Source organism: Mustela nigripes, chromosome 17, assembly GCF_022355385.1.
Source record: "Mustela nigripes isolate SB6536 chromosome 17, MUSNIG.SB6536, whole genome shotgun sequence".
Lineage (NCBI taxonomy): Eukaryota > Metazoa > Chordata > Mammalia > Carnivora > Mustelidae > Mustela > Mustela nigripes.
This window is the reverse complement of record NC_081573.1, coordinates 3,622,093-3,635,502: the sequence shown is the minus strand read 5'-3', so window position 1 is coordinate 3,635,502 and position 13,410 is coordinate 3,622,093. Positions and strand designations below refer to the sequence as shown.

At 43.9% G+C, this 13,410-nt stretch overlaps 1 protein-coding gene across 1 annotated transcript in view; it reads left to right on the top strand.

The window, feature by feature from the left end:
- LOC132005475 (zinc finger protein 432-like) overlaps window positions 1-13,410 on the top strand; it is a 61,498-nt gene that overhangs the window by 3,167 nt on the left and 44,921 nt on the right. Inside the window, exons 3-8 of the mRNA XM_059382648.1 lie at window positions 781-851; window positions 1,208-1,321; window positions 2,948-3,152; window positions 5,037-5,163; window positions 5,445-5,537; window positions 9,608-13,342. Of these exons, the coding sequence (XP_059238631.1) occupies window positions 3,138-3,152; window positions 5,037-5,163; window positions 5,445-5,537; window positions 9,608-11,340 (1,968 nt within the window). The 5' untranslated portion in view covers window positions 781-851; window positions 1,208-1,321; window positions 2,948-3,137 and the 3' untranslated portion in view covers window positions 11,341-13,342. Of the gene's footprint in view, window positions 1-780; window positions 852-1,207; window positions 1,322-2,947; window positions 3,153-5,036; window positions 5,164-5,444; window positions 5,538-9,607 lie in introns of the transcript that reaches the window.

Sequence of the window (13,410 nt, the reverse complement as noted above, 5' to 3'; positions counted from 1 at the left end):
ATTTCCTTTTTTTTTTTTTTTTTTTAAGATTTTATTTATTTATTTGACAGAGATCACAAGTAGGCAGAGAGGCAGGCAGAGAGAGAGAGGGGAAAGCAGTCTCCCTGCTGAGCAGAGAGCCCGATGTGGAACTCGATCACAGGACCCTGAGATCATGACCTGAGCCAAAGGCAGAGGCTTAACCCACTGAGCCACCCAGGTGCCCCCCCCCCTTTTTTTAAACTATATCCATCCTAGTGAGAGTGAGTGGTATCTTGGTTGTGTTTTTTTTTTTTTTTTAAAGATTTTATTTGTCAGAGAGAGAGAGAGAGAGCGCACGCAAGCACAGGCAGAGAGAGTGGCAGGCAGAGTCAGAGGGAGAAGCAGGCTCCCTGCAGAGCAAGGAGCCCAATGTGGGACTCAATCCCAAGATGCTGGGATCATGACCTGAGCCGAAGGCAGCTGCTTAACCAACTGAGCCACCCAGGTGCCCCCCCCCCCTTTTTTAACTATATCCATCCTAGTGAGAGTGAGTGGTATTTTGGTTGTGGTTTTGATTTGTATTTTTCTGAAGAATGATACTGAGCATCTTTTTCATGTGCTTATACTATGCATAAATTGAGACATATATATATATTTTTATACAAAATTGTTGCTTGCAAAACATATGCAAAAAAGCTTAAAAAAAGAGAGAGAGAGAGAGAGACCAAAGGCATCCTCCCTGCTAATTTCCTAAGACATTAAAAAAAAATCTAACTAACCTTCTTTATTTTTAGACATTTAACGTTCTTTATTTTTAAGACACAGGTCAGGCGTAGGCATGATTCACGGCTGCAGGAGAGCGAGCCCGCCCCGCTTCTCCCTCCCACAAGGTTTGGACTCTCCCTCGTTTTCTACTTAAGGCATTTTTTCCTCTTTTCGGACATTTGTTAGCATTTCTAATAGCTGCATAATATTTCACTGGATATGTGAATTTTTATTCATTCAATGAATTCTCTGTTAGCAGACCTAATAATACTTGTATATCAGTTTTGGATGCTTGTTCCATTATTCCCTTTGCAAAGATTCCTAGAAGTGGATTTCTTGGATTTTAGCAAGATCTCTATTGAAAGTATTCAATACAAACTGTTAAAACCTTTCCCCTAAAGTAGCCAGTCATGTAACACTGCTATAAGAAATGTGTGTTTTGGACTTACTTATTTAAGTAATTTCTACACCCAATGTGCAGCTTGAACTCATGACCCCAAGATCAAGAGTCACAAGTTCTCACTCAGCCCACCAGGGACCCCAAAATGAGATCAACTTTTAGATGAAATTCTATAATCAGCCATCTGACTATAAGGTTTGTACACCTTATATTGTTTTTTTTTGTGTGTGTGTGGCTTTTTTCTTTTTTAGATTTTATTTATTTGTTTATTTATTTATTTAGAGAGTGCACATGTGTTGGGGGACGGGCAGAGCAAGAGGGAGAGAGAATTTCAAGCAGATTGCATGCTAAGTGCAGAGCCAGACTTGAGGCTTGATCCCACAACCCTGAGGTCATGACCTGAGCTGAAATCGAGAGTCAGTCACTTAACCAACTGACCCACCCAGGTGCCCCCACCTTACATCGTTTTTAAGAAACATCCGTTGCTTTTCTGTCTTGTGTGAGGTTCAAATTAGAGGGATGGGCACATTGCATTAGCCCTTCAGGTAGGCCTCACGCAGGCTGGAACAAGTGAACACAATTCTTTGCAAATCCAGTTTGCTCTACTCATTCCAGGACCAGGAACCAGACTCCCCCACTGGGAAGGCTGGCTCCCGTCTCTAGGACGACTACCAAACTAAGGAGGCAGTGAAGTAGGGGCAAATAACAATGGCACAGAGCTTTCCTATCATTTTTAAGTTGCCTCTTTCTTTCTTTCTTTTTTTTTTTTTTTAAAGATTTTATTTATTTATTTGCCAGAGAGAGAGAGAGAGCATGCGAGAGCAAGAGCGAGCACAGGCAGGCCAAGTGGCAGCAGAGGCAGAGGGAGAAGCAGGCTCCCTGCCGAGCAAGGAGCTCTATGTGGGACTCGATCCCAGGACGCTGGGATCATGACCTGAGCCGAAGGCAGCTGCTTAACCAACTGAGCCACCCAGGCGTTCCAAGTTGCCTCTTTCTTGACTGAGGGCTATAAACCTGTGACTATTTTCAGAGTTAGGATAAAGGTGTTGTTTTATTCTTTATTCTGACACTTCTTCTTGTTGTTTCAGTGTTTTTGTGGAGGTACACGGCCTTGGAACTTCCCACTCTGCCATTTTCATTCAGTGGGATTTTCCTCCATGATGTACATAATAATGATTAATTTTGTTTTGTCTTTTTGGTCGTGGTACTTTTTTAAAGACATAAACTGACTGTGAATGCAACTTCAGTGATGACCTCTGATTCCCCTTCCCTTCCCTCCCCAGACATAATGGCTTTCTTGAACTTGTTCTATGTAATGCATGTTTTTATACTTCACTCAATGTATATATAGTCAGAAAGAATAGTCTTGTTCATAGGCTTTAATTTTTTTTCTCTTGGTTTGCTTTTGTTTCGTTTCAATGGTTTGTTGAATAATGCTTTGCTGAGCTTGTTTGTCTTCAAACTGAGATGTGTACAAAAACTTTCGTACATGAGCACTCTCGATCTTAAAGGAATAGAGGTCCAAATCTTCACCTTTTGAGGTGTGGTTCTTCCAAAACTGACCTGTGTGAGAAGCCCCTCTGCTGTGGGGTATCTTGCATGCTGGTTCTCCTTTCTGGGCTCCTTTTCACAGACGCCACTTCCAGTCCATAGTAGAAGGTGCTCACAAAGTCATAGTCTGGTGTTTCATCGCCCCAGAGTGCAGTAGACTCTGGGATTCCAAACAAAGGAACAGATAGCCTTGAAACCCTGTGAGGGGAGGAGCAGCGATAACTTCTTGGTCCAGAGGAACTGTGTACTCAAAGTGAATTTACTTTTCAGCCCTTAGGTTCTACTGTAGGAGCAAGATCCAACAAGTAAAGCGAAGAGGTGGGCTCAGGACCTGCGTATGGTCATTTGTGGGGACACCACTGACCAGACACCAAAATTTCAGAAATTGAGGGGAATGAATTCAAGAAGAAACTAAACACACAAGTCCCCTTTACTGACTGTTTTCCAGTAACAGAAGAAAATGATTAAGGACCAGGTGACTTTGTTTTATTCCTTCCTTCATTCTGTCATTGATTTCTGGAGAACTTTCAAACTCAGTCGAATTACATGGAAAAGACTAAATTGGTAAAGTAGGACTTGCGTAGAAACAGACTGTACAGAAATAGATTTAGATTCCAACTTTCAATATCAAGGCAGATAGGATCAGGAATATATTCATAGGATCCACACTGAGGGACCAGTGTTAGAGCATCACAGGTGACTGGGCATCCTACAGGCTATGCTCGCTGTCAGCTTATGTCTGCTAGCTCTGGCGGCCATCACAATTAGAGAATCACGGTGATCACAGCATTTGCAATGACAGAGGAGAAAGCAGCCTGGTTCCACAAGGATGTTGCTATATATTTCGTGGCACTCAGTTGTTGGGACTTTTGTTTAATGGTGCTTCCTAGACGTTATATGGTAGACAGTGTCCTAAGCTTCAACTTTCTCCTAAGTGCAAAAGAAGGTTTCTGGAAGAGCTCTTCGAGGCTAGACCAGGAGAATTCATTGGGCGCATTTCTTCCTGGGATCATAACAAGGTGACCCATGGACCCAGCCTTGTGGCTGTCAGGGTTAATCTAGAAATAAAACCTAGGTGACCTAAGAAAATGGGAGAGTTGCATGACTTTCAGAGGTCCTGTATTAACAGGTGACTAAGTTGGTGTTTGAGTTCAGTTACGGCTGTAAAGTGTTGAAGGTACTGTTGTCTGGCAAGGTTGTTGGGATCCAGAGGGTTTGCTTTTGAACTTGCCTTTATGTAAGATAGTATATGCTCCTTGCTCATGTTCAAAGCCAATTTATACTGTCTCCTCTTTTATTACCTTTTAAAATTTAATCCTGTAGAAGTCCCTGAACATATTTAAAGATTAAAAAAAATTCCAATGTACAAAGTCCTATAGCAGAAGTAAAGTTCCTTTTTATCTGTATAGAGCTAATGGTTCAAATACATATATTGGAAATGTTTATAATTTAGCAGAATTTAATGGCTACTTATTACAGAAACTTGATTGCTACTGAATGCTTAGAGAATATTTTGCTATATATAGGATTGGCTGTGGATGTATTTTTTCCTTCTATAACAATGTAGGTTTTTTTTTTTAAGATTTTATTTATTTATGTATTTGTCACAGAGAGAGAGAGCGCGCGCACAGGCAGGCAGAGTGACAGAGGCAGAGAGAGAAGCAGGCTCCCTGCCGAGCAAGATGCCAGATTCAGGACTCGATCCCAGGACCCTGGGATCATGACTTGAGCTGAAGGCATCGGCTTAACCGACTGAGCCATCCAGGCATCCCAAAAATGTAGTGTTTTTTTGTTTTGTTTTGTTTTTTTAAGATTTTATTCATTTATTTGACAGACAGAGATCACAAGTAGGCAGAGAGGCGGGCAGAGAGAGGAGTAAGCAGGCTCCCCGCTGAGCAGAGAGCCCGATGTGGGACTCGATCCCAGGACCCAGAGATCATGACCTGAGCTGAAGACAGAGGCTTTAACCCACTGAGCCACCCAGGTGTCCCCCAACAATGTAGTTTTTAAAAAAATCAAGACACCTGGGGCAGCTGGGATGGCTCAGTCTGTTAAGTGGCCAATGCTTGATTTTGGCTTAGGTTATGACCTTGGCCTCCTGGGACCAAGCCCTGTGTAGGGCTCCGCACTCAGCCTAGAGTCTCCTTGAGATTCTCTTCCTTTCCCTGTGCCCACACCCCCCCGCTTACATGCTTGCTCTCCCTCTAAAATAAATAGATAAACCTTTAACAAAGAATCAAAACACCTAAATGTATAGATGTAGCCTTGTGGTGAACACAAGCACAGCAACTTCCTTTATATTCCTTCCATTTCAGTAACTAGAGGAACACTCCCATGACACAGGACTGTGTTCTTACAGGTAACTCTGACACTGGAGGATGTGGCCGTAGACTTCACATGGGAGGAGTGGCAGCTCCTGGCCCCTGCCCAGAAGAACCTGTATCGGGACGTGATGTTGGAGAATTATAGGAACCTGGTGTCAGTAGGTGAGGACAGCTCCCCTGGGTCACTCAGAGGAATGCATCAGTGGTCTTTCCTCTTGCAGCTTCTGAGAGCTCTGGCATGTCTATGCTGCTCAGCAGGGTGAATTCTCAGTCCCCAGATTCTCTGGCCCCAGATTCGAGGGTATAATGTGCCCATCCTGAGAGAAGACCTTTAACTTTGCCAACCTGCAAATTGAGTGACTCCTGAAATACGACTTTGTTCTGTGTTGGCAGACACCAGCCAGTTCACAGAGCCTACCTCTTCTTTCATTTCCCATGCACAGGGTATAAGGCCAGCAAGCCGGATGCACTCTCCAGGTGGGAACAAGGGGCACTATGGACAAGAGAAGATGAAATCCGCAGTCGAATCTGTCCAGGTGAGAGAAAACCAACAAGGAAGGTGGTGAGGAAGTCGTATTTAGTCACTCAGACCTGTCCCAGCTGCAAGGGTGTCTAAGGCCATATGAACAGAGCTCCAGGAATCTCCCTGAGAAGGGCTCTTTTTCTTTGAAGTGCTTAGAGCACTTACCACTTCTTGGGTTCAATCCCTGTTTGTTTCTTACAGGTCTCCATTAATTTTTTTTTTAAGATTTTATTTATTTATTTTTTTGACAGAGATCACAAGTAGGCAGAGAAAGAGAGGAGGAAGCAGGCTCCCCGCCGAGCAGAGAGTCCAACTCGGGGCTCAATCCCAGAACGCTGGGATCATGACCCGAGCTGAAGGCAGAGGCCCCAACCCACTAAGCCACCCAGGCGCCCCTCCATTAATTCTTTTTTTTAGAGATTTCATTTATTTGACAGAGAGAGACACAGCAAGAGAGGGAACACAAGCATAGGGAGTGGGAGAAGGAAAAGCAGGCTTCCCACTGAGCAGGGAGCCGGATTCAGGGCTCGATTCCAGGACCCTGGGATCGTGACTGGAGCCTAAGGCAGACGCTTAACGATGGAGCCACCTAGGCGCCCCTCCGTTAATTTTCTCTCTAGATATCTTTTTAGAATTCCCAAATCTTACCACCCTTTATCTCCCAGGACTGTGTCACTACCTGTTCCTTCTGCTTCTCTTGCTACAGAAGTCTGTCTTCCACACCTCTCTCCAGAGGGAAATGTTTGCTTTGAGCACTGGCTGCTGGCTGCTGCACTTCCCTCCCCTTTGGACAATGTCAGCTTCCCTTCTTTTTTTTTAAAGATTTTATTTATTTATTTGACAGAGAGAGATCACAAGTAGGCAGAGAGGCAGGCAGAGAGAGAGGAAGAGAAGCAGGCTCCCCGCTGAGCAGAGAGCCCGACGCGGGACTCAATCCCAGGACCCCGAGACCATGACCCGAGCCGAAGGCAGTGGCCCAACACACCGAGCCACCCAGGCGCCCCGTCTTAACATTCACCTCCATTTTTGGGAGTTAGAATTTCAACAGTGTGACTTTGGCAAGCGGGGACATAAACATTCCGCAGTAGCTGTTGTTCTTTATGTCTTTTTTTTTTTTTTTTTTTTAAAGATTATTTATTTATTTATTTGACAGACAGAGATCACAAGTAGGCAGAGAGGCAGAGAGAGGAGAGAGAGGAGGAAGCAGGCTCCCTGCTGAGCAGAGAGCCCGATGCGGGACTCGATCCCGGAACCCCGAGATCATGACCCGAGCCGAAGGCAGCAGCCTAACCCACTGAGCCACCCAGGCGCCCCTGTTCTTTATGTCTTAAATGTCTGGCCATGCAGGAAAACCTCTCGTATCTTCTTTACCCTGACACCACGACCACATACACAGGACTTCTCACACCATGTGTTGGCAGTTTTCCTCACACCAAGCGGTTCTTTGTGACACCAGCCAGGTCTTCTACCATTTAACTCAATTTCGACATTATCTATCTGGAGGTAGCTTCCGAACCCACAAGTTAAGGGCTCTGTCACATGAGACTGCCTCCCACTCCTTCCTTCCTTCCACATTTTATATATATATATATATATATATATATATATATATATATATATATATATATGTAAAACCGAGAGAGAGAGAGAGCACAAGCAGGGGGAGTGGCAGGCAGAGGGAGAGGGAGAAGCAGGCTCCCTGCTGAACAGGGAATCTGACTCAGGGCTTGATCCCAGGACCCTGGGATCATGTTCCAAGCCAAATGCAGGCGCTTAACAAACTGAGCCACCCAGGCACCCATATTTTTTATTTTTCTGGAAAGAATTATCACACTTATTGATTGAGGAAAAGGGTGTTCTTTTTTTGCCCCCCACTTTAGATATCAGTCACACTTAGTAGGTCCCCAGTTTCAAATTTGTCTCATGGCTATAAATCAGAGGTTTTCATGAACTCCTCTCCCTTAGATTTGCTTACTTGCAACAACAACTCAGAGAACTCAGGGAAATACTTGTTGTCTACCAGTTTATTAGAAAAGGATATGATAAAGGACATGGATGAACATCCAGAGGAAGAGGTGCATAGGTGAGGTATGTGGGAAAGGGCAGGGAGCTTCCATCCCCTCTCCAGGCCCCTGTCTCCTAGCACTTCCATGTGTTCAGTAACCTGGAAGCTCCCCGAACCCCATACTCCTAGAATTTTCTAGAGGCTTCCTCACGTAGGCCAAATCAGTCATTAACTCTGTCTCCAACCCTCTCCCCTTTCTGGAGGTTGGAGGGTGGGGCTGAATGTTCCAAGATTCTAATGATAGCTTGGTCTTTCTGCTGACCAGCCCCCATCCAGCAGCCCACCTAGAGTCATCTTATTAGAACAAAAGGCACTCCTTTTTTCTTTTTTTAATTTATTTATTTGATGGGCAGAGATCACAAGTAGGCAGAGAGGCAGGCAGAGAGACAGGGGGGAAGCAGGCTCCCCGCTGAGTAGAAGCCCGATACAGGGCTCGATCCCAGGACCCTGAGATCACGACCTAAGCCGAAGGCAGAGGCTCAACCCACTGAGCCAGCCAGGTGCCCCCAAAAGGCACTCTTATCACCCAGGAAATTCCAAGGGATTTATGAGCCCTGGGTCAAGAGCCAAGGTCAGAAACTAAACATGAGAACAAAAGTTGCTCTGAGTACTCTTATCACTTAGGAAATGGTATAAGTTGTAGGGGCTCTTTGTGGGAACTAGGGGTAGTGAAGTGTTGGACCCTTCCTTACCTTCTCAGCTCCCTTATGTAAAGTCTTGGCTATTCCTGTTGATTTCTTAAAATTTGTCATTCTTTGTTCCCAGCCTAGACCACATCATTAAACCCCATGCCTGCTTTGCTTTAATTTCCTTGTATAGTTATTCGTTCTGATCATTAGTTTAGTCCATCTTAAATGAGACTGCTGGATGCATTCTCTTGAATCTTTCCTTTTCCTTATGATAATCAGTAACATTAAGTCCCAACTAATCATATTACTGGTCTTTTTTTTTTTTTAAGATTTTATTCATTTATTTGAGAGAACATGAGTGGTGGGCGGGGGCAGAGGGAGAAGCAGACTTCCTGCTGAGCAGGAAGCCCAATGTGGAGTTCAATACCAGGGCCCTAGATTATGACCTGAGCCAAAGGCAAATGCTCAACCAACTGAGCCATCTTGGCGCCCTATTTACCAGGCTAATAGGAAGGAAATTTCTCTTATTTATTTATTTAAAAGATTTTATTTATTTATTTGACAGAGAGAGATCACAAGTAGACGGAGAGGCAGGCAGAGAGAGAAAGAGAGAGAGAGGGAAGGCCCCCTGCTGAGCACAGAGCCCAATGTGGGACTTGATCCCAGGACTCTGAGATCATGACCTGAGCCGAAGGCAGAGGCTCCAACCCACTGAGCCACCCAGGCGCCCGGAAATTTCTCTTTGATCAGTAATTTCCATGATAGAGCTCTTGCTTATATAGAGTTGGCTTCCCTTTTCCTACGGTCAAGGTCAGCTATATTTGAAGGAGTCTCCTTAATGTGTTCCATACATGAGGCTCTTTCCTTGTTTCATTGTGTTAAATATTTTTGATTATTTTAATTGGGGTGTGTGTTTATGTGTGTGTGTGTAGCATGTTACACATGGGCCCCAACAGATGTGAACAATAGCAGCAGCAACAACAAAACTCTTTACAGAGATGAGTTTGTACGAGGAGAAACAAAACTAATCTAAATAAACGAATATGTCTTATGGTGAAAAGTGCCAGGAAGATCAGTGGGACAGCAGTGGGATAGTGTGTGAAGCCCAGGAGCTGCTATAGCACCTGGGAGTCTAGCTGGGGCCTCTCCGGGGAATGGGAGTAACTCTTTGGTAAGATGCCTTTGAGCAGCTGCATGAGGGATGTGAGTCCTTGGACGAACTGAGCTCCAAGTAGACCAAATGGTGAGTTCAAAAGCCCAAGGCTGGGGCACCTGGATGGCTCAGTTGGTTAAGCTTCTGTCTTCAGCTCAAGTCACAAAAGCCATTTGTGAAATAGTTTTATTGTATACAAAACTCATGGAAAGAATTATTCTTCTTTTCTTTCTTAGAGATCAAGAAAGATGATGGTCATCTACAGGGGCACTTGCAAAATCAAAGATGTCCAAAGAGAATGAAACAATGCCATGAACATAATGCATTCGGAAACATCATTCATCAGAGTAAAAGTAATTTTCCCTTAAGGCAAAATCATGATATCATTGGCTTAGATGAGAAAACACTGAAATCAAATGTAAGTTTAGTCAACCAGAACAGAGTCTATGAAGTAAAGAATCTCGTTGAGGTTAGTGGAGATACAAAATCCTTCTCCCATACAAAGCATGACCAGTATTGTACTGAAATTAAATTTCCTGAATGTGGGAATTCTATGAATAAAAATTCCCAATTCATCAAGCATCAAAGAACTGACAAGGTAGAGAAACCCCATGTATGCAGTGAATGTGGAAAAGGCTTCTTCAAGAGATCTCGGCTCATGGATCATCAGAGAGTTCACACGGGAGAGAAGCCTCATGGGTGCAGCATATGCGGAAAAGCCTTTTCCAGAAAGTCCAGACTCACCGAACATCAGAAAACTCATGTAGGTGAGACGCGGTATGAATGCTCTGAATGTGACAAAGCCTTCCCCAAGAAATCCCGGCTAATCATGCATCAGAAAACTCATACAGGAGAGAAACCCTATGTGTGCAGTGAGTGTGGAAAAGGCTTCGTCAAGAAGTCTCGGCTCATAAACCATCAGAGAGTTCACACAGGAGAGAAGCCTCACGGATGCAGTCTGTGTGACAAAGCATTCTCCAGAAAGTCCAGGCTCATTGAACACCAAAGAACTCACACGGGAGAAAAGCCTTATGAATGCACTGAGTGTGACAAAACATTCCGCTGGAAGTCACAGCTCAATGCCCATCAGAAGACTCATACAGGAGAGAAATCGTATATATGCAGTGATTGCGGAAAAGGCTTCATTCAGAAGGGCAATCTCATTGTGCATCAGCGAACGCATACTGGGGAGAAGCCTTATATATGCAGTGAATGTGGGAAAGGTTTCATTCAGAAGGGCAATCTCCTTATACATCAGCGAACTCACACTGGAGAGAAACCCTACGTGTGTACCGAATGTGGGAAAGGCTTTAGCCAGAAGACATGCCTCATATCACATCAGCGATTTCATACTGGAAAGACTCCCTTTGTGTGTACTGAGTGTGGAAAATCCTGTTCACACAAGTCTGGTCTCATTAACCACCAGAGAATTCACACGGGAGAGAAACCCTATACCTGCAGTGACTGTGGGAAGGCTTTTAGAGATAAGTCGTGCCTTAATCGACACCGGAGAACTCATACAGGAGAGAGGCCCTATGGATGTGCTGACTGTGGGAAGGCTTTCTCTCACCTGTCCTGCCTGGTTTACCATAAGGGAATGCTGCATGCAAGGGAGAAAGGTACACGTTCAGTCGCATTGGAGAATCCCTTCGCAGAGAGCCACAGCTCATCGCTTTCAAATGACAGCAGGCAGGAGAAGGACCCTGTTAACACAGTGTCCGTGCAAATGCCTACTGTAGCAGCTCAGACTTCCTTGCATCTCCGTGGACTCCTAACAGATGGGAACATGGCCACTGTGGGACATCCAGGTGCCAGATGCGCACCGTCAGCAGATAACAGAATTTACACAGAGAAACCTTTTGAATGCAGTGAATGCGGTAGTGCCCTCACTGATCAGTTGTGTCATATTTTATGTCACGAAAAGCACGCTGAAATAAAATGTGATACGATCAAGGTGGAAAACCCTTGACTAAAACCTCCTTGTTCATTTTGCGACCAATAAGTGTGTACAGTGACAAACAGTATAAAGACCAGGCATAGTGCAAAGACATAGTATAAAGATCGGAAAAGCCTTTGTGGAAAGGTAGACCTTACCGGGGGCTTCATAGGTCCCGTATCATCAGCGAGCTCATAGCTGGTAGAAATAGAATGATGCTGGAAAAAGGCCTTCCCCAGAAGTAAGACCAGTAGGCGTCAGAGAGTTCACACAGGAGAACAACAGTTGGAAGAACCCTGAAGGCAGTGCATGTGGCCCGGTGGTCAGTGGAGCACTCTGCCTCATCCCTTGGCAGAGGAAATCATACAGAATATCTTCGGCAAAGTACCAGAAAACACATAAAGCAAATAAGCCCTGTGAAGATGAATATTTTAGAGATTTCTGCCACAAGTCTGACATCATTTTACTTCAGATAATGTACGTAGTGTATATTTTAGGACCGTATACCTTGAATCAAACTCCTCATTGGTACAATGGTCACTCTTCAATTCAAAGCAGGTGGTATATATTGCACATCAATGGTTAGAGCTCTAACAGTGCACCCCCTCCCTTTTGGGGGGACATGAATCTTTCATTTCTACCCACCATCATTATAGGGTTAGCTCTGGTGTTTCTCTGGTTCTGAATTTATTCAGTTTATTTTAGGCTACCAAAGTCCATCCTTCAGCCTTCAAAAGGAAAGTGAATACATTGGATTCAGTAGCATACTGTCATGTGTTTGGATGTGTTTTACTTTGTAAATCTCACCCAAAGGAACAACTCTCCAGGACCCATGAATAACCTATCAGCCAGGTTCTTTTCCTAGACATCTGGTACACACACCGCTCAGAAAAAATGTTGATCAGCTGTTTCCTTTACCTAGTGATGTTCTAGAACCCACATATGATGTCAGTGAACTGAATAAAAGCCCCTGCTGACTTCAAGCTGGCATTTTTAAAAAAGATTTTATTTATTTAGCTGAGCACAAGCAGGGGAAGTAGAAGGCAGAAGGAAAGGGAGAAGCAGGGAGCCTGATGTGGGGCTTGATCCCAGTACCCTGGGATCATGACCTGAGCTGAAGGCAGATGCTTAACCAACTGAGCCACTCAGGTTCCCCTAACCTGGCTTTTTTTTTTTTTTAAAGCTGGATTATATGTGTGTAGCAATTTGATCCTCCAATAAATGTAATCAAAGGATGTATACACCTACATTAGTTGAAAAGGACATACTCTAGAAGGTCCAGAGTATCCTGGTAACTTCTTGTTCAAGGGCACATTATTATTTGGAGAGGGAGCAGGAAAGGATTCACTTAGTTTTACACATGTAAAATGGGATATGGAAACTTTTTTAAAGGTTCGTATCTTAACTCTCCATTTGGATTATAAATGCTATCTGGTTAATTTAGACAATCGTATATTCCCCAGCACATATAAAAATAGGAAAGAATTACATAGCTTTGAAAGGTGATTGAAGTGAATGCTTGACTTAAATGAATGACCTAACAGACTAATCAATCAAATATATTTTTGTCAGTGAAATAAAGGAGCTATGGGAATAAAACTTCAAAGATCAGTGCTATCCAAGGAACATTAAAAAAAAAAAAAAAAGAATCCTGAATAGAGGCCTCTGGCAATATAGAAGGGGCAGACCAGTGAAGGAATAGGATCTGCAGAACAAGCCCAATTAATGGAAGAAAGAGATGTCACTTTAAATATTGAGGACATTGTGTTAGATGGGTGGAGGTGAGAATTCCGTCATGTCATGGAGAAGAGCCCTGACTCTGGTCCATGGTCTGCCACTGCCATGGCAACTTAAGAGTTGCCAACATCTCAGGGATCCCAGCTCCTCTGTGTTGTGATGAATGGAGACATGACGTGGCATCATCATCAGGGGAATGGGGCCCGTGTCATCTCTTCTGTACTCCGGGTTCTTTCTCTTGGTTCAATAAAGATCTATCCCGCTTAAAAACCATGAGTCCTGCTTACAAGGGAAAAAAGTGGAAATTTGGTGTGTTCCAAACTCTTGAGTCAATTACTCAATTCACTACTACAAATAACATTTTTT